Source organism: Melanaphis sacchari, unplaced genomic scaffold (assembly GCF_002803265.2).
Source record: "Melanaphis sacchari strain LSU unplaced genomic scaffold, SCAv2.0 Contig12_pilon_pilon, whole genome shotgun sequence".
Classification (NCBI taxonomy): domain Eukaryota; kingdom Metazoa; phylum Arthropoda; class Insecta; order Hemiptera; family Aphididae; genus Melanaphis; species Melanaphis sacchari.
The window spans coordinates 249,006-274,907 of record NW_020270527.1 but is presented as its reverse complement, the minus strand read 5'-3'; the positions used below and the strand labels follow the sequence as shown (position 1 = coordinate 274,907).

General features: G+C 26.3%; 1 protein-coding gene across 3 annotated transcripts in view; it reads right to left on the bottom strand.

The window, feature by feature from the left end:
- Nucleotides 1–7,512: 7,512 nt before the first annotated feature.
- LOC112591147 (proteoglycan Cow) overlaps nt 7,513–25,902 on the bottom strand; it is a 36,559-nt gene continuing 18,169 nt past the window's right edge. Inside the window, exons 2-11 of one of the 3 annotated variants that reach the window (XM_025334858.1) lie at nt 18,587–18,656; nt 16,743–17,028; nt 11,220–11,368; nt 10,915–11,138; nt 10,641–10,842; nt 10,417–10,579; nt 10,255–10,352; nt 9,953–10,090; nt 9,699–9,864; nt 7,513–7,650 (exon numbers count right to left, since the gene is read on the bottom strand). In XM_025334858.1, the coding sequence (XP_025190643.1) occupies nt 9,728–9,864; nt 9,953–10,090; nt 10,255–10,352; nt 10,417–10,579; nt 10,641–10,842; nt 10,915–11,138; nt 11,220–11,368; nt 16,743–17,028; nt 18,587–18,656 (1,467 nt within the window). In that variant the 3' untranslated portion in view covers nt 7,513–7,650; nt 9,699–9,727. Of the gene's footprint in view, nt 7,651–9,698; nt 9,868–9,952; nt 10,091–10,254; nt 10,353–10,416; nt 10,580–10,640; nt 10,843–10,914; nt 11,139–11,219; nt 11,369–16,742; nt 17,029–18,586; nt 18,657–25,902 lie in introns of all 3 variants that reach the window. The other 2 variants (XM_025334857.1, XM_025334855.1) reach the window with 2 other exon arrangements.

Below are 25,902 nucleotides of genomic sequence, written 5' to 3'. Positions count from 1 at the left end.
ATTAAAATATGTTATATAATTATAAATTTAATTAAAATTCATAGGTATTTTCTTCTCTGAATTTTACACTGGTTAAAATCAAATTAAAATAGACAAGATACTCAAGACTCAAATCATGAAAACTGATCATAAAAGTAAATAAATTAACAACAATTAATTTATAAAAATGGAGTAACTATAATTGCTACGCTGTACAAAAGGAGTCAGGAGTTAAGTGGACCTCGTCGTTGAGTAGGCATTGTAATGAATAATGACTAATGAAGTAATGATCAATGGTTGTATTAAATTTAAATTCAATAATAAATCATTTTATACGATTTTGAGTGAAGATGGTCTATTTAAGGTTATCAAATAATTATTTTAATAATAGTAATACAATTTTAACGAATGTTCATATTTTTATTATCTTAAAATACTGAGATTTTTCAATTTTTACATCCCAGAACTTTCAATTAGATCCAAGTTTATATCAAAAACCTCCTTCAAGATTGATGATAGATACATTTTTTCTACTAGAAAAATGTTCTTCAAACACAAAAATAAAAAAACTACATATCACTGTAAAATCAATACATTTAACTCTCTGTTCAGAAACTAAAATTAAAGTAATAAAATAAGTATACAAATAATGTTGGATTGTTTGCTTATAACCCTGTTATTGATATTTAAAATAGTAAAAATTATGATGAAGATCTGTCTTACAATTCAAAATAAAGTTAATTATACAGTAGGTGTATACATATATTAAAATAGCATCGCCAATTCAATGTATGGTTGCAAGGTTTATTACAAAAAAAAAAAAATAATAAAAACATAAAACTAAAATAAATCTATGTAGGACATAGGTACCTAAATTATTATAGAATTTTTGTTTAACCGTTTAACTAAAAAAAATAGTTTTGATTTTTATTAACAAATAAAACAATAATTGTTCAAATAGTAACTGCTGTTATTTTTTTTAGCATAGATTCAAGGAAAATAAGAACCGTATACGACAATATGTGCATTTTCGTTTATTGATTAACTTAAAAACTATATTTTAACATTTTACATTTCGTTCCAACTACTTTTACAATATCACAATAATACCATTGTTGACGCTACAAAAACTATTTTTTTTACGAATGTATACGAACTGAATATCCGATACACACGCATCATATAATAAAGCATAGGTCTAAAGATTCACCTACATTTTTACCTAATGCGTTGAGCAGGGGTGAATCAAAAAATTTATCAAACGGGAGGGGGTTATAAATCGTCAAGCCAAGCCCTGATTAACAGTTTATCGTAATTCTTTTGGGTAGTGGGTAACCTAGCCTAAGCTCAAGAGGAGGTATTACCCTATTACCCCCCCCCCCCCGGATCCGCCAATGGTGTTGAGTGACGTCAATTGGCTAGTTATTACACAAAAAAAGTATTTTAACTGTTTTATACAGATATGCGATTTTTGATATCACTTAAAATTGTTATCAAACAAATAAAGTACATTGAAAAGCCATTCAAACATCGACCAAATACTGTCTGCATGAATTAAACACTAATTATCGTTTGAGGACTTAATACGAAAACAATTAATTATCATCGATCGTTATTATTGTTCTAAGGATATAGTTGAACAAGCATATTAAACATCTAGATAACTGCGGTACGATTAAAATTAATATTTAATTATTATTTTAAATCGATTTACACAATAACAGTTTTATTTTATTTATCGTGTGTAAACCTTTAAGCCATTAAGAGGCCACCGCATCGGAATGTGTTATCTCAGTCTTACATACATATAACATAGCAAATTTTGGTTCAACAAAATCCATTTTATGTAGTTAGCTTTAATACAAGAGTAAATTTACCTGTTATCTAACTTAAAAGTAAGAATTTTATCTAGGCTATCACATAGGCTTTTATTGATATTTTAATTTTAAACTGAGTTATAACTTATCTAAAATATTAAAACTTTAAAATTATAATACTAATAAAAACCTATGTGATGGCCTAAATAAAATTCTTACCTTTAAATTTTCTAATAGGTAAATGTACTCTAATATTAAAGCTAACAACATAAAATGGATTATGCTGAATGAAAATTTGCTATGTAGGTACTATGCATAGGCGGATATTTGATTGAATTTCAAGGAAGGGGCTTAAATTTTTCTTTACATTTTTGCTAAGTATGTATCTCTATTTAATACTTTGAAAAAGGTTCAATCATTTTGGGGACTAAGCCCTGGTTGTATGCATGTAAAAGTGTAAAACGGAGATAACACATGCGAGTGTCTACTGACTGTCTAGTCCTCTCAAGTATCTACGGTATATATTATTATATACACTATAATTTGATCTCGTTTTGAATTTTGTACTTGATCTGTCAATGATATATTGTTTTTGAGAGCTTCCTATTACTATGGATGAACGATTATCATAAAGTGAATAAGTGAATACCTACCTACTGAACAGATAAATTGACTAATGAAATTTCACTTTAGCTGTACCTAATTATTCGACCACTAACTTACGTATGTCGTGTAACACGTTTTACGCACAATGTATACTGATTATCTACTAATGCAATTTCATTGAGAACCGTACTTCGTAGTGATATTAACATAGTTTATTATTATTACGTTTTATAGGGTAGTAACTTTATCACCATAGTTATCTTTTTCATTGATCTACTAATAGATTTCGATTATTTTCCTATATTTGATAATTGTGCCCAAAAAACACACGAGAAAATTATCTTCGTAAAAAATGATAATAATTGTATGTTTTAGTCTAATTTAAAATTAAATTTTTTCATCACTTAAATATTCATCAGTCGTCAGTCATAATAATCCACATCATAATATATCAAATGGTCTATAATTTAAATTTTACATTTTCACGATAATTAACATGCCTAGTACGTATTAAAAAAGATTATGAGATACCTATTACTGGTAAGTGGTATTCTAGCTATTGCCTATTTATCAATAACTACTTTTTTTTTATTAAAATATTGAATAATATTAATTTTATTAAGTACTGACGTACTGCGAGTATTGGTTTAGACTTTTAGAGCTATTAGAGTCTAATTGTAACTTGTTCACAAATATATTATAATTTATAACAATTTTATACTCTATAATCATCACTCGCACCTTAACTGATTATTTGAGCATGGAATTATAAGTACTATTAAAGATGTGTTTAAACATCATTCACATTTTTTATTAGAGTGTAAAGAACAAAATTGTTCTAGACTATTTCCTGGAAAAATTAAAATTAAAAAGTATTAGTCGTTAGTGAATTTTAATATTTTTTAATTTAATTTAATTTAAACTTTTATAATATCATAGTTGACATAACTTTATAGATTAGTGGAGGCCTAAAATAATTTTTTAAATAGATCGAATAATTTTTTTCTATCAAGAGTTTCAACAATTTATTGCAAGAAAAAAATAATAAAATAAAATACAATAAATAAACTAAATCAAGATGTTACATTTAACGAATATAACTTTCGAGTAACTTCTAGCACAAAACGATAAAACAATACTAAGAATTCCATAGTTTGCCATTTACTGAAAGTTTTAATTAACATTTTTATATTGATCTGCTAATGTCTATTACCTGGTATGAGATGAAAATACTTCTTTCACTTTTTCAAGCAGTTATAAAATAACTAAACTGAAACTGAAATAACTGCTAAATATTTGTCATTTCACAAGTATAATTTTACACTTTATTTGAAATCGTTAGAAAATTTTACTTTGGATTGTGACCTATGGGGGTTCCATGGCTGTAAACTCCTATTGTCCAACCCTAAATCCGGCCTTGCCACTGCTCCCATTAGTGTTAAATATGAATTCAAAGATAAATAATAATTGTATACAAAAAACGATTTTGTGCAGAGACAGTGAGTAGTCAGCTTCGATTTCCTAGAGTATTTTATAACTTATTATATCTATTTTTATTATTTATTAATAGTAATTTTTTTTTTCTTAGCATTAATTACAGTATTTTTGACTATTTTCAAAACCATCGCATATAATATTACGTCATAATTTATTATACTATTAATAGGTTTATATGTTATACATTATATTATTTTTATTACGTACTTAAGTACCGATGCTTATAATTCTTCCTTCCCCGCTACTGCAAATCTTGCTGTATATTAACCAAAAATCAAAATAATTTCATCAGTTATAACTTATGTCTTAAACAGATATGTAGGATATTGTACAACCGCCAAGCCCGGATTAAGGGGGCAGGGGTCATGGCTCCGAGTCCACAACGGATATCAAACAATAGTGGGCCCTTGGCGTTTAGTACACTTTTTAGTTTTTTTATTAAATCAGAAATATTTGAATAAATTACATTAACATTTTCTATAAGCCGTAATACTAAATACTATATATGCTATATATGCTGTATATGCTAAATAATTCTATCAACAATATCGTCAATTTTTAGTAGGATGATATTATGATAAGGTAATGTGATTTATAGGAATACCTGAATGGCGATACGCGAATTCGGTAAATACAATCGAATTCGGATTAATGACGATTGAAACATTATTATTAATATACCTTAATTATTACTAACTACTAGGAAAAACTAGGTATTACAGATATAGCTATATATCATAAAACTGTTTTTGATAATAAAACATATCTGCCTAATTATTACATATTAGTCAAACAAATTTCATATAAATTGAAAAAAGTAAAAATAACTTATGAAAAGTATTTACAACAAGCATCAGGACCAAAACTAACATATTTTAGATAGGTATGGAACAAAATTCGTTCATTGAAAGGCCTAAACAAAATTCAAGAAATTCACATACCTAACTGTTGACCAAGGAACAACATCAATTCCCGAAGAGGTCATTGAAAAATCGGTACATACTTTCAAGCAAATTTTAGTAAACAAATTTACACGCGAAAATTTATGTCCTAGATATTTGAAAGCATTTCCATGAGAAAAATCTGTTACTCGCTTTTTCTAATTTATACACTGTAATTAAAATATATTTAACTTTTAACTATACCTGAATGAACTTTTTCCAAATTAGCTCGTTTAAAAAAAAGTATAAAACAAGCACTTCTCAAGAAAACTTAAATAATTTTATGGTTTTATGTTCTGAGAGTGATGTTTTGGAGGTAATAAATACCGATAACATATTGATGTAATTAAAGTTTGCTTCCCAAAAAGCGAGAAAAAATTATTAATTAAACAAATTATAACAAATAAAATTTTTATTTTAATATTTAAAAAAACTATCTAATAAATATCATTTTTTTTTTTCTGAAATATATTTATTTTTGAGTCAATAATATTTTGATTATGTATATGGACCTTTAAAATTTTTTGGCGCCAGTCCCAAAATTATCTTAATCCGGGCTTGACTATTGAGTACCTGTTTTTGTAGAATGATCAGAAAAATAATCACCAAATGATGGATTTTTAAACAACGGTTATTTAAAGATGCTGTAAAATCAAAAACACAAAATTATTGTCATCTTAAGGTAGGTAATTATAGTGTTTAAGTATGTCGATAAATCTGATTTTTAACTATAACTTTACAGCTATACCTGTTGTTCTATTTCACTTGACACCATATAATCATTTATACAACATAATCACATAATTAGGTACTCAACAACAAACAACAATGGAATCACTAATAAGTTGTTTTAAATAAGTATTTAAATATATTTAGGAATCATCATTTAAATTTTTCTCAAATTTCATTGAAATTGCCTTTAACAGACCCCTTCAAAATGTAATTGTGGAATTCTTATAATATAAAAATGAAAAGTACAATTTTAGTAGAAAGTATAAACTAATTTTAAAATAGAGCAGAAAATAAATAGGAAATTATTGATAAAAGTGAAAAAATGAATATAATAATTATATTTTAATTACCTTTATATGATTATTGTAATGATCAATTAATCTAATACTTCATATGTGTGCTTAAAAATGCTCTTAACATTTAGAAATATGTATATAATAAAGTAACTTAATCAGAAAATATTCCATAACATACTTTAAACTTTTTAATACAAATAATTTTTCCTCAAAGTTGCAATGGATAATTTGAGAAAATAATCACCAGTACAAGAAAAGGAATAATAAGATTCATGAATATTAAATTATGTGTTTTGATAACATAATTAGAAAAAACTGTTTAAAGGAATTTTGAAATAAATTAAATCAGGTATGAGCTGAATAAAAGTAACATGAGCTTATTTCAACTTATACCGATTCATATATTATAATATTAAGTTACAATAAATAATATTACCTAATAAACATAATAATAATAATTATTATTATAATAATATAATAATCATAATGATAATAATTAAATTAAAACCCACTGATGCGAGAAAATGACAAAGTCAATAATAAACACAACTCTAAACATCTATACAACAACAAGTCATCTATAATGGCAGAAATGGGCCTACTTATACTTTCAAGAAATAAAATTTTTTAACATTATAATGATTAATAAATTTGGTAGGTACAAATAATTAATTTTTAAATCTTCTATGAAAGTCTTACTTGATAAGTTTTGTGTCAATCAGATTAGTAAGAATATAATAATAAAAATCTGGATTATACATTATTGGTAACAAAAAAAAAAAAATTAATAATAGTAATAATAATAATAATAATAATAATAATAATAATAATAAATAATACAAATAATACAAATAAAAATCATGGACGGCAAATCTGCGAATGTGAATAATTGTACAATATATTTTAGTTTTTAATAATAGATAACCTTATTACATATAAATGGACAAAAATAATAGTACCAAAATTAATTGTTTACAACTACATTGATATTTTTTTTAGTTAAGTTAACTATGTATAATTGGACGATTACATTTTAAGAGGTTATTTAAACTAATTAATAGTAGCAAGTTATTCAACAAGAGAAATAATGAAGAATATCATATTACCCACGTAATCTATTGCTCGCCCATAGCTAAAAAAATCTCCTAATATACAATTAATTGTGACCTTATATTTAATTACAGGAGTATTTTCATATTATGCTGTTTACAAAACATTTTAAGAAAAAATTTTAATTTTAAGTGCAATACACTATATTTTTTATAAATCATACAATTAAAACATAAATCATAAATATAATGTATAAAAAAAACGAATATAAAATTAATATAATAACCTACTGAAAGTAAGAACATAACATGATAGAGGATAGGGTTTGGTAAAAAAAAATGGCACAGGGTAGAAGGGGAAGAAGAATACAATTTAATAATCTGTTATCTATCTAATAATTTTTAATTTTAATACATTCATTAAATAAAATGGGAGTACACACAACCGTACATTTACTAGAGTAGTTAGTTAATAATAATAATTAATACATATAATATGCAAAATACTTTGGAGTATAAACATTGTTAATCCTATTGAGAAAAAAATGTTTTTGTTAATTTTGGAACACATACACAGCATAATATCTAATTTATAATTATAATAAAAATTGTTAAAAAAAAAAAAAGCATTGAATCTAAAAACTGCATTGTAGTTGAGGGTTATGATAATTATGAACTTGACAAACTTTGTTCGCTCTTTACTTGTTGGAAAATATTTAGTTCAGTAGTTGTTCTGAAACATAAAACATTATGTCATAATAAATTATAGATTTTTTTTTCATTTTATCAATGGAGTATTATATTACTGCAATAAAATTATTATTTAATATTTTAATGGATGAGAATATGTATTAGTTTTATTAAAATGTACACGGTAGTATACATATAGTGGTTAAAAATACATAATAAGGATTTGTTGGCATTTATTGTGGTTAAAAAGTTAAGAAGAATATGCATTAATTTATAATTTATATTTAACAGCATTTACATGTTAAGCTCAAAACATTTATAAAAAAAAATAAAAGGTTTAGGTATGTATGACTCTAATTATGCAACATTTATACTATTATCATCAACAAGGGGTTAAAATTAATTAATGACAAAAACCAAGTAATTTAATTTATTTGTTTTTTATTTTTGTAAAAGTTTAACCTTATAAAACCAATGTTCTAAAATATATTTGTTTTAAGCTAAATCAAATGTTATGCTTTAATAGAGTAATAATTAATAATTGTTGATTGTTATTAAATTTATCATAATTACTTTTTCTTTAAAACTATCTGGTATAACTAGTTATATTTATATTTATATCCTCAAATTCTATAGTTTTAATTATTTAAATTTTAACTCCCACGAAGTGCTATTATTGAATAGCTCCTTCAACCATGCCAACCATGACCTATTGTAACCCTCCATTGTGCTTATTGTAAATATTTCTGTTACAGATTGTACAAATTAAAATAAATATGTTGAAAAAAAAAAAATTTAATTAACATATTAAATTATCAAAAATATCACATTTTATTGTTGGTATATTTAATATTATAATGCAGAGGTTCCCAAACTTTTCCTACTTATAGCGCTCTTTTAGAACTGAAGTTTGCTTGTGGCGCCCTTAGTAAAATTTACAACGTTTTTTTAAATAAAATATATAAAATAACAAACATGTTTAATTTTCAATAGATAATATTTTCATATTTATTTTATATAATTATATATTAAATATTTAATTTTAACTTAGTTTATTTTTAGAAAACAATTGAATTAGTGAGATAGATAAGCCTGGACATCACTACATAGTTTTTCAAATCTTGGGATCAAACTTGATATTACTACTCTCATTTCCTTTTCCACATTGATTTTTGATCGATATTTGCTTTTTATTTCAGCAGCCGCCAAAAACCCAGCTTCACATAAATATAGCGAGGCACAGCCGCAGCTCCCCTGATAACACACTGCGACCCACCAGGGCGCTACGGCGCACAGTTTGGGAACTTCTGTCATAATGTATCATACTGTACACTGTATAAAGATTCCAAAACTTTGAGCTGCGATCATATTTTTAGTGGATTGCGTTATATTTTTAAATAATACATTTTTTTAGACAAATGATCATTGATTCAATATTATTGTGGGTTGCTAAAATTCAAATAATTTCTAAAATAGGTCATGCTATAAAAAGTTTGGAAACCTCTGCTGTACAGTGTACTAAGTGGTGGTATCATTAGGGTGAGAAAAGTATGAATTTACCCCTAACTGGTTTTAAAAGTAGCCTAATAGCTGGTTGTTGGTAAAATACATAATTTTTTTTCTATAATTTTGAGAAAATACAATATTTTATAGGTAATAGGAAATTATTGTAAAAATAATAAATAATATCTATAGTTTATAAGTTTGCAAATAGATGTACTCATGGAGATGTATTTAACAAGTGTAGGTAAAAGGTATGTTCGTGTGTGTGTATGTATGTGTTCATTATGCGAAGAAATTTATTATACCAACCTATATTGGATGTACGTATTTTTTAGTATTAGCAAGTATGTACTGTTTATGCTTATTTTTTTATAAAATAAAAAGATATGGGTATTATATAAGTTCAAATTTACAAAGATTTTCAAATTGGAAAGTAAAGTAACAATAATATTATAATCCAATTTTATTTTATTAATAAAATTCTTTTTTTCACTCATTAAGAGTATCTGGTTTTCATTTTATGGTTGGTTTATGTTAAAATGTGGTAAAAATATGTGTATAAAATAAATATAATATATTTGAATTTACCAGAGTAGTTGATTGTAGAAATGTTTTTTTTAAAATTCTAAAGACTGATCTGCGCTGCCTTCTACCTCTGAGTCTCCATCTTCATCATCCATATCCGTATCACTGTCTAATATACCATTGTCCACTGATTTATCTTTTTGGTTATCTTCTTTTCCGTACCATAAGGCTGCTGCAACATAAATTTAATTTATGTTCAGTACATTCATTAAATTTAATTGTCTAGATAGGTTAATAAACTATAATAGTGCACTTACAGCAATTTGGTTTTCCTCGAACACGCGAGTTAGGCACTTCTACACCATGTTTGTCTACACACCAACACATGCCTACGGAAGAATGACATTGAGTGTGTTCATAGTATCCTTCTGCGTCGCAAGCTGGGACATAAACACCTAAAAATATACATTCATATGAATAAGAAATATAAAATCTTATTAATTGATTTTTCAAATATAAATGTCAAACCAACAGAAAAAAAGCATTAAATTAAATTTATTTAAGTATTAATGCTAGTGTTTTAGAATTTATATCAATTGGTATTTAAAATTGTTAATACCTAGAGCATTTGGTGATATCCTTCGTTTAATAGCTGTGCACGGGCGATCAGTTTTGTCAAAACATCGACACCATTCATAAGGATTCACAAAAATGTCACTAAAAGATAAATACATAGAATGAAATTAATTTTTTAGAATATATATTTATAAAATATCCATACCCATCAGTATCACAGGTATCTAAGAAAGGTTTAATGCACATTTCATTTTTATCATGTTCTAAGTCGTAGAGTTCTTGTAATGACAATTTTCCATCTGAATCTAAATCCAGATGTTGGTACATCCAACGAACTTCCCACTTACATCCATTAATAAATTTTACCGCTACAAAACATTTCAAAGTATAATACAAAGTACTTAATAAAATTAAAATTAATTTAATTACCTTTTCCCTTATTCTTTGTACGTCTGCGTTTAGCATCAGCCATAATCACTGAAAACCAATCCAATAATCGGTTACCCATAGATTGCAATGCAGAAGGAGGGCAGTCTTTATTCCAAGAAGGATGAGATATTTGATTTGTTGCAATAACTTCATTATCCATTTTCTCATGACGTTTGTCTTTTATTGGTTCGAAATTAGAGTTCTATAAGTAAAATCAATAAATTTAATATAATACTAGAACACATTTGTGAACAATAATTATTAATTTACAAACCTTGGTTATTTGATTGTTGTTTTTTATATACTTGATATATTTATAATGTTTGTTTTCATACTTGAAATCTTCTGGTGCAAAAATGTACTTTTCTTCATATTTGGATACTGGTGCAACAGTACTCTGTTTCAATTTCTCATTTTCCAGTGTAGCTTTATATTTGTTCATAAAATTTGTCATGCGTTCAGCTTGTTTTTGCTTTTTACGTTCAACATCTTCTTGTTCTGTTAAATGATAAAATTTCAAATAATAATAATAAAAGTACATATTATGAATTTTATAAGTACTAATTTTTTAATTCATACCTTTGCATGGACAAAATCCTTTGCAGTTTACTTTTATGTTTGTAGTATGAAGACAATTATGATAATCTAGGCGACATAGTGAACTATATGTGCGATTATCGGAACCACACAGGAATGTAGGCTTCATTACAGGACATGGGTTGCATCTACTAGAAGTTTAAATTTAATTAATAATGATTAAATAATAATTTAAATTTAAAAATGTTTCCAAATGTCATCCAAAATCAATATCGATATTATTACAAAAAAATTTGGGCTTTCAGCATATTTCTAAAAAATCGAATTAAAATAAGTTCTCTATGATAGTAATTGATAAAATATTGAAATATAATTTTATAATTTATACTCAATAAATTTTTAAAGATTATTATGTTATGAAACTTTATCTTCCAATTTTTGCAATTTAGCTTAACAGTTATTGGCAATAAATACGGCTTATAAACATAATTAAAAATAATTTTTTTTTTCTATTTAGTGTATACTGTATACTATTAATTAATTACTCTGAATTTAAGCATTTACTTTTTAAATTGTATTATTTAATAAGTATCTAAACTTAAAATGTTTATATTGCAATTATAAAATGTTCAAAATCTGATAATTTATTTCCCGAGTATTCATTCGTTGAAAACGTTTAGAACTTAAATAATTTTATGTTAGTTAAGATCGAGGGGTACCAGTAGTAACACAAAGAGCTGTTTTTGAAAACTTGGATTGGGAAAATGTTAGATGGTTTAAAAAACTTTCAAATGTACATGCCATATGACTAAGGCACGAATTTTTATGCAAATGCATATTCTTCTAAATTTGACTTATTATAATTCTGATTAAATATCTTGACATTTTTGTAATACGTATTCTGCTATTAAATTTTTTTCCATATTTCTGAACAATTACATAAAATGTGCATAACTCATAAACACCGAATAAAATATTTTGAATTTTACTCAAAGTTTGATATATTTGTACATGCTGATATTTCTGATAAATAAAATTCAATCGAATAAAACAAAATATTTTACTATAGGGAATCCCGGCGACAGACTTATAACGTCGAATAACAATAGGAGCGTTATCTTATAGATATAGGTAAATATATTACATACATAATCTGATTTCTAGGACATAAGGTTAAGCCAGCATAATACTATGGTATTTCTAGAATTATAAGCAGAGAAATAAGTAAGGATGATGAAGACCTTGCAGTGATGTCACCGGAAGATATTTTTTGTTTCAAATAACCCATTGTTTCAGCAGATGTGGAAAGAAGATTTTCAAAGTACAAGACGATATTACCTGACAATCGTAAAAGTTTTCAATTTGATAATTTAAAAGCACATTTTGTTAATCATCTTGGTACTCATTCAATAATTAATATACATTTTTATGTTGTATGCACATTTTAAATACTGATATTTAAATTCTATTTTTTCACTTAATATATTTTTTATTTTTTTTTGCATATTTTGAATTTTTTTGCATACTTAACAATAATTTTTGTGCAAAAATCCGGACCCTACATATGATCAAACTGGTGGTTTTATCATGGCTTTGTATAGGCTATACAGTAAAAGAGTAATTCTATACATGATTACAAAAATACCTGTTCTACACGTTAACCTTTTAGTTATACGTGATTCGGAAATATATAATATTTTTACCCTCATAAAATGAAACTTTTCATTATATTTTTATTGTTCACTGCATGTTATCATAACATAACTCTGATGTTTTCAAATAATAACATGTATATAGTATATAAATACTTAATTGCTTTGCACTAATATTATGTATATATACATTTTTCTTTAGACAGAAAAATATTGATACTTTATATTTTTGAGCTCTTTACTTTTTATTAGCCTTTATTAAAATGATAAAAATGTATACCTAGTATTTATTCTACTAAAGAATATTTAAAAATTATTTTCCTCTTTTAAAACTTAGTCCCTATTCAAAGTTTTAAGTGAAACAACCTACAAAGGCCTTAAAACCAACGTGTATGCGGTGGGAATAAAACTTTCATGGCGGATACATTTACGAAAATAAGAACATTATTTTCTACAAGTATTGTACCATAGACATTTATATTTTATTTTTTTAATTCAACACGAATTAGTCATAAATGAGTTTCTCAGTTCATAATTAAACTTACAACTTAATACCTAATCAATGGTGTCCATAGAAAAATTCTCAAGGGGGAGGACAAAATTTTAATTATGTCTATGAGATAGGAAAGGGTTTACAATTTAACATTATACTAAAATATTTTATATATTAAACTGGAAGATTTTGAAATAATAATTATTTAACCAATTAACCATAAAAGTTTTTATTGCATTTTCATTTAATTAATAACATAAATTTAATAAAATATTAATTTATAAATAAAAATCATAAATTTCTTTTTTAACACCAAATATATTTATTACTTATTCTATGTATTCATTCGTTTATCATCAATTGTTTCCCTATCTCCGCTTATCGTGCATAATCCATCAAATCTATCTTTACTCACTATAGATCTAGTATAAACAATTTTTCAACATTTTCCTGGGGGGGGGGGGGGGGGAATTGTTCTCCCTTGCCCCCCCCTATATGGGTTCCCTTGTACCAAATAAAGAAATAATAATTTTCAACGCACATCTATTATACAAAATAGCCATAACCCGTAGATTCGAGGTTTAAAAATTGAATAAACTATACCTATAGCCTATAGGCATGCTATAACTAAGAATCATTTAAACATCTACGTGTTATGTATATTACTGCCATACTGTATTCAACTGATGTATAGTCTATACATCAGTTTAATAAGACTTATAACAATGCATATGCTTATGAACTTATTTAAATAAATTACGATGAATGTGGTGCAACAAGAACATGGTTTAACATAGACGATAGTCAAATTAATATAAAAAGTAGAGATGATGTTATCTACTCAAGGTTATATTTAAACATTTATTTGTAAAATATTACCAATTATAATTATTAATTACTATTACAAATTATAGTCATAGTGAGCAGGTTAGGTTAGGAATTAATTTTAGATTTAATTAAAAACAGTCGTTTTACATTTGTTTACTTGTAGGTATTAGTTTAAAAAAATGTTAAAAAGATATGTATTATTTTCAGAAACAAATATATTATCCCAAACTTATTTACAATTACAATAATGATTTTATAAAATAAATATTTTATTGAGTTAGAAACTCCTAGTTTCTGTCAAATAAGTTTTATACGAGAAAGCTGTAAAATTATTCAATGTGGGATGAGTCCAATATAAAATATTCAGCCCACAAAATATAATTATAATATATTTTGTAAGGTAGACGCTGTATAGTAGGTATATACAGGTTACTATATATGGTTACTTGTTAAACTATGCGTAATATATATGACTATTTTTGCATATATAAAATATGCGTAGTACCAAATGAATGATAAAGTTAAGAAATACTTTGTTTTAACCTTTAAGAAATTTTAATTAAATTTATTTTTCGAGTAGTCTTAATTGAATATTATGTAACTTATATTATATTAGATATTGGTTAACTATTTTGAAAATATTGATAATTAACTACTATTTATACTTTTTACGCTAAAATTACTTTAAAAAATATAAATTTTTATCAACAACAAAATAATAAAATTTATAACTATTCTAAATTACACATAAGTACAACGATTTAATTTAAAAATAAATAAATATAAAAATATGTAAGGAATAACTTTTAATAATTATTTTTAAAAAAAAGCACTGCTTAATAAATTTATATAATAAATTGTTTGAATTATATTTTCATTTTTCATAATATTATTGCTATTAAAAATTATAGAAGAAGATTTTTTTATTACAATTGATCATTTGATCCACATTTTTCTCCATATTATGTTGCATTTAATATTAATATGATTATGATTACTTTTTGGGCTGTATTAATTTAAATATTGGAAGCTACTAAAAAAAAAAAAAAATTATTACTTTTTATTTAATAAACTGTTCACATTTTAACGGTATCAACTATCAAGTAATTGGTTACCCTACCCTAACATTAATTTTTTTATTATTTCGATGATAATTAATACAATTTAAGGTAAAAATGTGGAGATTGTAAATAAGTACAAAAAAAAAAAATAAATAGTATGTTTATCTATTTATTTATTTATTTATTTTTTATTTGGCGCTCACAAGTCAGCCGCTCCCACTAGTTCTCTCCATAAAAACTCCCCGATCATTGGCATCTTCAATTCTTGCAATTTTCAAGTTTTTCAAATTTTTGCTTACTCAATCAAACCAACACTGCCAGGATCTGTCTTAGGGTCTTTTTCCATTGAGTTTGTTGATTAAGACTTTATGTATTATTTTGTCCTTTACCCACCATACATGGCCTGCCAAACTTAACCTTTTAGCTTTCAGACATTTTAGTATAATAATTGGCCTGTTGAAAATTCTTTCGGTCCCTTTATTTTTTTCTCCTTTCGTGCCTTTATGATTCTGGGTTTAGTAAGGGACCATATACTTTTCTTAGGATTTTTCTTTCAAATATTAAGAATTTTTATTCATTGCTTTCCGTTGTTGATCAGATCTCGCGTGTATACACAACAATAGGGCGTAGGTAGACTATATACAGATTCGTTTTGGTTTCTCTTGAAATAATTTCAATGAAAGTATACTTCTCATTGTATGATATATTCTAATAATTGCTGAAATGAGTCTCAGCCTTATTTCGTTATAAATAATATCATGAATAAAAATTACATATTTTTTGACTGGCATAGGACACTTATTAAAATGTAATAATAATACATACAATTAATTATATAATTTTCATTGCAGTATTCAGGATACTTAAATTAATAGTGATATATTGTTGATACAAACTGATATTTCATGATTATTATTTATCAAACTCTATCATCTCGTTTCTTTTTATTTTTAGAAAATTAATTATATGGTTCTTTTTAACTATTTAATTAAAAGTTTCTTTTTAAATTACAAAAATATTTGGATGGATTGAATAAAGACTAAAATAAATTAACATTGAGAATGTTAAGTTAATTCAATCACAATAAGTACTAGAAGCAGATCAATGTCACTATGCCGTTAAGTATAATAACTTATAGTAATAGTATACGACTAATAATATACTGAATAGATAAAATTATCTTAACTTACCATAATATGATAATTAATAACGAATAATATTATAGGCGTTTTTATAAAAATCGTGGTTTCGACTAAAATTAATATTTCTAATATTTTCTGATATTTATTTTCACATCTAATTTTCAAGTTTTTATTTTGGGTAAAGTTTACATTAAAATAATTATTATAACCTAACCTGTTTAGTCTAGATAATAAACCAGATGAATTTAATTTAAAAAATTTAGTAGTTTATGTATGCTCAAAAAAATATTCATACTAAATCAAAATATGTTATTAGGATTTAGTTACATGAAAATAGCATATTTCTGTTAATATAATTAATGAATATGGTACAAAAAAAACTAATTTACTTGTTTGTAGACAACGAACTGCTAATGCCACTATCATAAAATATATCATCGTCATCTTCCTCATCTTCATCTATATCATCACTATCATCTTCATCGTCTTCGTCTTCAGCTAAAGCCTCTTCAAGAGCTTTCTTTCGAGCTGCTTCTTCAGCCATAAATTTCTCTCTACTTATGATCACATCGCCATTCTTGTGAATTTCTTTTTTACTCACACATACTGCTGTATATGCATCTTCAAGTAGACAGAGTTCTTTTTTTTTGCAGCGTAAGGGTGTGCAAAGGTCACCTAAATTTAAAATTCAACTTTGATTAGTTAAATATATTAGTGGCTTAAAAATAATATTTATACTTCTGATAGAAACTTAATAATAAAAGTTTTACACGTTCAGAAAAATGCTGTATACATTATTTTGTAAGCCAATATTTTCAAAAGCAGACTGGCAATTTCTACCGTTATTATCAAAGAAAATAAAAAAATCGTGAATTTTTACGTATCTAGTATATATCAAAAAGCACTTTCCTCACAACCATTACATTATATTATTATTTCTCTCTTTTAACGAGTTTCTCAATTGAAATTTTTCTGGGTTCGAGCCAATCCAATATAATCCCATATCAGTTTAAAGTAGAAAATAAATTCACTAAAACTTTAATAGTAACGTGTCAATTGAATAAATCTAAATTTACTATTAGAAATACAGTGATTCATCACTATAATTTATAACTAATATGTAATAAAATAAGAAGGCAATATACAATGATGAGAAATCAAAATTATTATGTATGAAATATCATCATCGATTATCATACCTAAGAGAAAATATAATTAAGTATATTATAAATATAATATAGTTTATTAAATGTGAAGCCAACGCCATCGTAAAATAATAAGTTAACCGCAAAAAATAAATATTTGAGTTACAGTTAATAACTATAGAAGTATTATTAAATACTAATGAGTAATATATAAATAATAATAATAGTAACTTTAGGTAATATAAAGTAATATTATTGCTAAATAATATCTAAGTAAAAAATTATAGGGATTTAAAAATAAAGAAGCCAAAAGTATAAACTTTTGATTTAACTAGAGTGTTATATTTCACAAAAGTAAAAATTATACTGGAAAAAAATAAACGAACTTTGATGCATTCTTATGAAAATCAACTTCATAAAATAATAAAAGAATTTACATTTCAAAATTAAATGAAAGGAAGCATTGTATATGTATTTTTATATTTCAGTGGTATTATCTACAACGCTTGTGTAGCCCGTGTTTTCTTAAAATACAAATACGAATTTAGTCGATACTTCATAACTAAAGTATAAGCATTTTCAGTACCTATCTACACTTAGCTTCTTAACCTGTCAAACACGGAAGACATATTAGAACCGCACCCATTTTTATATAAATAATAATGTTTCAAAAAAGTATGAAGTACCTATACTGTGCGTACTAATAATACACCACACCCTATAAGACATACACACACAAATTCGACACCTGAGAAGACTTTTAAGTCATGAAGAACTACAAGGCTATAACGATTTCAATCTTATGAAACGGTCTACCAGTTTTAATTCCATCGCGGAGAAGACATAAATACCTCGTTTCGTCTACAGTCGTAAAAATCTTTTATTATACTTAGGAGATTATATTTTTGAAACAAACGTAATACTTCCCCTGTCACAATACCATTAATATGCAAATTCGAAAATGTTCGAATAACTTATATTGTATAAGTATAATGTTATATGCAAGACTTAAATATTTTAAAAGTAGAAAGTAAATGAAACATCCAACTTTCAAGAAAAGAAACTAATTAATTAAGATTGACACTTACTATTCGGATCATGAATCCATCTCTTTTTTTCTACAAACTTGCCGATATCATTTGCAGGCTTTGAGTTTTCCTGTAAACAATCAATTACAATTATTTTTTACAGATTCATTTTTAAAATATTTGTAAGAATAAATATTTTTAATAATATTGACAATAAGTTTCATAAAGATTCTCATGTTTTATCAAATGTTTAATTATAGTTTCTATAAGAGTTAAAATAAACATTTTATCTTTTCATCAGCCCTCATTTTTTATTTAGATGAAAGCAATTTATTTCTAAAAGAAATTTTTACATGTCAGTTAATGTAAAATATAAAGGGATTTGCACGCATAGTCAATTTTAATATTTTAATATTGTCTTTTATAATTTTGAAGACTTTCATTATTTTAAAATATTCATGACTATAGTTGTTAATTATAAGAAATAAAAATTATAGATAAAATTAATTTTATTAATTATCATTTATAATTAACACCAGATTTTAATTTGATATTAATATACATTTTTAAAATCATTTTAATTTAATTACGAAATCATGAATGACTGGTAAAATAAATAAAGATATAAAATAATATAATTAAATAAAAACAATAGAAATGTATTACGATAACTAAATTTAATTTAAAAAATTATAAAAAAAAACATTGAATTGTATACTTTATTAAAAATTTCGTAATAAGTACATTTTTAAAACCATAGGTAGATGAACTTTATATAGTGAAAATATAGAAAAATTGATGATTTTAAAATTTTATGTATATAAATTACCAGAAAGTTGAAATGGGTAGACTTATAAATTATTTCATATGTAATATTTTATTAAGATTTAGTTTTTTAATTGTACCTATGTATCTTATATTATTTAATTGATCTTTTGTTATAAATTATAATGTTCATTAGGCAGATATATGCTCACCTTTTTACAATAATATATGACAATGTTAATTTAATTAATTCAGGTTAGTTATTAAAATATAAATTAAATTAGAAGAATCTATCAATTTATCTATCAATATAATCGTGTTTTGAATAATAATTATTATACACTTTATAAGCATGTATACTTCCGATTACATAGATACTATTATAAGTTATAAGCATGTTATTAAATAAAATACATTCATTAATTAAGTATTGATAGTATTTATTTTTTATTATTTGTCACTCTATCATATCATTATGCATAATGAATTAGACTATTACATTTTAGAAATACGAATTAAAAATGTATTAACAGTTATAATATAAATATGTACATTATGTTTCACGAAACAACAGAAATATTAAAATTCCGTTTACAGTTCTAATGCAATTTACATGGATGATACGGATTAATGGCTATTTTATATTTGATGTACAATCGCCTAGTCTATATTGTAATTGGGCTTTAATATCGTCATGTTTAAACGAAACTGTTTTCCAATCCCATTGTCACTTTATCATACATTTATAGATCGATTATGCGAGAAGATTAAAAATGCAAATGAAAGCTCAAACAAAACCTCATCACGGATAAATGGACGTTTCGATGAGAAGACATGTACTGTTATACAGTTCAAGGCTCAATTTAAGGTTTAAACCATAGAATATATATATAGAATATATAGTATATTATGAATGAGTAATCCACAACTATATACGATATGTACCTATATACATAATAATGGTGATGCTATTATAATATACTTATTGTAGTTACGTATTACTTACTGCTACTAAACCTACCCACTCGTGTGTGCACACGATTACACGAATATAATTTAATTTAGATGTCGCTTATCCACAAGTATTACGTTGCGTAAAGGTACACGACGAGCGCGGTTAGCGTTTGTAATAATGTTACGTTACGGCAGATGCTTTTGATATAAATTTATAAAGCCCGATCATAAACTATAATATATACCTATATTACACCCATTGGTCGTGTAGTATGCAGCGTACCAGCCGCGAGTTATCCGACGTCATAAATTCGAAATCACATATTGTAGGCGAGAATACTATTTTCGATATCACGGTGAACTGTCGTAGTCGCATGCCAGTAGCGTTGATCACGCGTGTGACGGGTGTAGGAGGAAGGGGGGGGGCTCGTGTGAGGGCGAAGTGAGAAAGACTGTATTCACACATTTATAATACGCGCGCGCGCACTCTTTCACACACACACACACATTATATTATACGCAAATCGAGGGAAAACGCGCATCGAACGAGACGTTTAATTTTGCGCATAATATACATTTATAATACACGTACACGCACTTCCACTGCACTATAGTGGAAAGCCAAACAATATAGTTTTTTTTTATTATTATTTTAATTTTTTCACGCATTTTACGCATTCTATTTTGCCGCGACGTGCAGTAATAATAATAATATTTCATAAATGATTAGACCACCCCCGGCCCTCGCCGTCATCACGTAGTTGAGAGAATTTTTTTTTCGCGTGCCACATTATAATAATAACGCGACACTCGACAACGGTTACCTATTATAATACACTATGCATAATATTTTTAAGTACGGTAGTTTATATATATATATATCTGTGTGTGTGTGTGTGTGTGTGCGCGCGGGTGTGTGTATATCATTTACACACACCCACGCACACGAGATATAAATTACTGGAATTATAATTATAACATTATACCGGCAGAAAAGAGCATATCGTTGTTATACCGGCCGAGGGGGTAAATCGCGCAGAAGTAGAAGCTAAGGATGTTGGATGTTGATGATGATGAAAATACTGTGCACACTACGTATATGCGTGTACGTGTGTTATGAACGCGTAAATGGGTAAAGCCACGTATAAAGAGTACAAGCTGCCGAGAAACGAGACGGGGTTGATGATGAGGAAGAGGATGACGTAGTGGAGTGGGATGGCCGATGTGGCGAAGGGGGTTGCGGCGGTGTCCCGCACCTCTACCGTACCCTTGGACGCGGAGGCGGCAATCCATGTCGGCGGTGTATTGATTTTTATACTACCACTACTACTACCTACCACTACCACTACCACCGCAGCCACCGACACCACCACTGTTACGGCGGCGTCGTCGACGACGACGACGACGACGACGACGACTACGACGTCGCCGCTGCGCGCCGGTTGCTCATCGTGGCCGTCGCCGCGCTACGTGTCCGTACAATATTGGCCTCCAAAAACAGAATTTCAACCCTCAACCCCGACGACCCCGACGACCCCGCGCTGCACTCGAACGGATTTTACTCGCCCACACCTGGCGATTACCCCATTTACCATTATTGGTCGATATCCATTATTGATGAACCATCGGTCACCGTGTATATATATAGTTGAAGATCGATGCACGACGGCCGCGCTAGAAAAATATGATTTTTTCCACCCTTCCAGCACAATGTTATTATATATTATAATGTACTCGTATACCGACGCAACTGTGCGTGCGAAATCGGAGGCCGGGACGAGTTATGTTCGCTAACGTTAATATACCCCGAAATACCTATATGCACATTTTATATGTACGTAAATATACGTATATTCATCTCCTTCGCGACCCCATATAATATTATATGCACATATACTCTATGTGTGTGCGCGCGCGTGTGTGTATTCATAAGTGTTACGCACTTCATATCTGAGACGTAAACGATTATACCCCGTTGAGCGTATTGTATACTCGAAATGAATCGAATTTACATAATTAGATAAGCCATGAGAAATCGCCGTCTTTCTAAAGATACATACCCACGCACATATATTTTTATACAATGCATTTGCAAATTTAACACACGACCAACAAAATTCGAACGAACTGAAGTTTGAACTTGTAAATAACTGTTATAAAATATGTGCATCAATATTACTCAAAAGCCACAGTAGGTATCTTACAATAAAGCACTTTCAGATTGATGTTTTGAAAAATATTTTCTTTATATACGCTCGTACAAGTCATATTATAATATTATTATCTTAAAACTTATTACAACAATTTAATAATCATACACATTAAGTTTTAGTAGTTTTACACAATAATATTATATTTGACATATTATTTTTAAATCATCAAGGATTCAAACAACTTTGACCAGGAGAAACAATTGTTTATAATCCCTACTATAATTTTGAAATAACCCGTATACTAACTATTATATTGTATAGCATGAAATGCTTTGATAAATTTAAGACAAAACATAGAAAACGTTAAACGATATTGATAAAATATCAAGAATCACGTTTCATCATAGTTAATTACCTTCTAATCATAATAAACTATTCAGAAATAGTAAAAAAAATATCGTAGGATTTTAAGCCGATTGTAATGCTAATAAAAAAAAAAATCAAAACTGCAGTTATTAGAATATAACAAATTCATAAACATTAGGTAATATACATTTGTATACTTCTCAATAATGGAGTTGTTCAATAAAATGTTATTTTTATGGTAAAAAGAAATTAATTTAGTTTCATTGATGATATATTATGAACCTATAGTATATAATATAAGTACTGATATTAAGTAACATTAAATTACATGGGATTAATTTAATTGTGGTACTTAATATAACACACTATTAAACACTTGTATTTTTATTCTCCATTAAGTACAACAGTATATTATATTATGTTATGTATATTTATATAATAGGTGTAGTACCTACCTATAGTATAATCAATTTTAAATAACTATTATAATACCCTTTCAAAATTAAAATCAAGAAGCGCATAATATACATTGATGCACTTCATAATCAACTTTATCGAGACGGATAGTAATGTAATTAAATTATATATGATCAAACGTACTAATAACGATTGAAACATAATTAATTGGATTTATCCTCTCAGTTAGTTCTAACAATAGTTACGACCAGTATAAAATACAATTTATAAATCGTAAAAAATATTATAACTAAGTTAAGTTATATAATTTTCAATTATAATATAATTTCATTAAATACAATATAAAAAAAAAAAATAAATATATATTATCTTATTTACCAATTCTATTAAATGTAACTAATTAGGTAAAGCTATTTTTGAATAAAATAGTATTTTAAATTAACTATCATTTAGAGATAATAAAATGTAGTATTTACATTGAAAGATTGACCTATCATAAAATGTAATTTAATTACATTTTGATAAATATCAATAATCGAGTTTAGAATAAACAAAATTATACACTTTAAAAAAATATTTTTTACTATAAATTTATATTATTCGAACCTAAATAATATTAAATTGTACTAGCCAAATGCCAATATACGTTAATAAGTTGTAATAACTTGTTTAATTAATAACTACACTAAGTTTCTCATATTTTCAAATTTATATAATGTTATACTAGTTACAATGAAATAATTATGTGAAATGTGACTACTATAGTATTAAACTATTAGTATACACATGTACAATATCATTAATTTATTAAATATCTCAATATCGAACTATGTGTTGAGTACAGAGATGCAATATAGCTACAACTGGCCACATACAAACTAAACAGCTCTAAAAATTAGGTTGTTTATGGTTCTACTAAATTATGATGGTTTTTCTAAAACTAATCGATATATATATATTTATACAATATACTATATTATATATTTTAATATGTACGGGTATGTATAAACACATTATTTTGAAAATAATTTGATTTTATTGTAAAACAATATTTTTTACACAAATTATGTTTTTACAGTTTTATTATTATTATTTTTTAAGTTTATTTTTTTGAATGAAAAAATACATATTTAAATTTAATTTTAAACAACTACATAATTAAATAATTATAATTTATAGGTATTTGAAGTTTGAAAGAGTGAAATGATGACTAAGGGGTACCCCGTTAAATGCTGGTCCATTTTAAAATGCAGCATTGCAATATAGAATACTGTCACTGTATAACCATTATGATAAACACGTTGATGATAATATTTACCAGTTATGTAATTTCGAACTTTTTTCGCGTTAAAATGTTATATTCACATTTAAAATAATTATATACACGATAAATCTTGCATTTATTAGTATGACGATTAATAGTAACACTTAATGCTTCGATACAAGAAAAACAATAACGAAATTTAGTACAAGTGTATTAGTGCCCTCAAAAAAACTAAATTTACTTAAATTATCAAACATTAAAAAAGAAAATTATTGTAAAACAACACCATCGACAACGATTTTGATTTTTTATGTACTTTTTTTAATAGTCTAAAGCTGTTAGGATTTTAACTATGCATAATAAATTAAATCGTATAATATGTTTAGTAAATCCATTTACACCAGTCATAAATTATTCGCTTATCAACGTGTTCCTCGGTTAAACTTATCATAATGGTTATTTGTTTATTTATATATTTTATATCTGCATTTTTGATATTATTGTATGTATTATTTCAGTTATAGCATAAAATCTTAAATATAATAATTATACTTATAAAAATATTTATCACTCGCTTTATACAAAAGGAAAATTAGTATTGAATATACATACTACGTCATATCCTACCCAGCCAAAACAAAATGCACGTCTGCAGTGGTTATAAATTATACATCATACGCTTCACCGTTACATGAAGGATTAGCGAGATATTGAATTTTAATGTTCAAATAATAACGATTTATTTTTTACTTTCAAAAAATAATTGAATCAGTTTTAATGAACCAATGTTAAATGTTCGAGAGATGCGACTATGTAACAATAGGCTGTAACCAATTTCGTTTCAAAATATCTTTACGATATATGATGAATTGAAAATTTTGAACTTTGATAAATACGAGTGACATGTGTATAATATAATTTATATATATATATATAGAGAGAGAGAGAGAACAGACTGCAGAAAATGACAAAAACAGAACATTCCATTTAAAAGTAAGTTTTCCGTTAATGTTCAATGTGAATGAGTTGAAAATAATATAGAATATTAGGGCGTTCGAAAAGTCAATACGACTATTGAAATCCTTACAGAGGAATATATACAGTATATTACTTATATCAAGTTTATTAGCAAGGTCATTGAATGCTTGAGCAATAGATTTATCGTATCACATGTAAATAATAATGTATATATATATAATACAGTATATCTCATGGCTTTCAATGTGCAGTATACGCTTTACAAACGTATAGTATAAAACAGCTGTGAACAAGTGGCATGGGGAGACGTATGACAGTGGCGATGGCGATGGCGAAGAAACGCAGCAACAATATATATATATATAATATTTATGTGGTACAAACAAAAAGGATGACAGGTAAAGACTAGAACTGGCAGCTGGCATACACAATATCATAAATGTGGAATAATTAATGTTCAATTTTTCCCATGGAGTTTT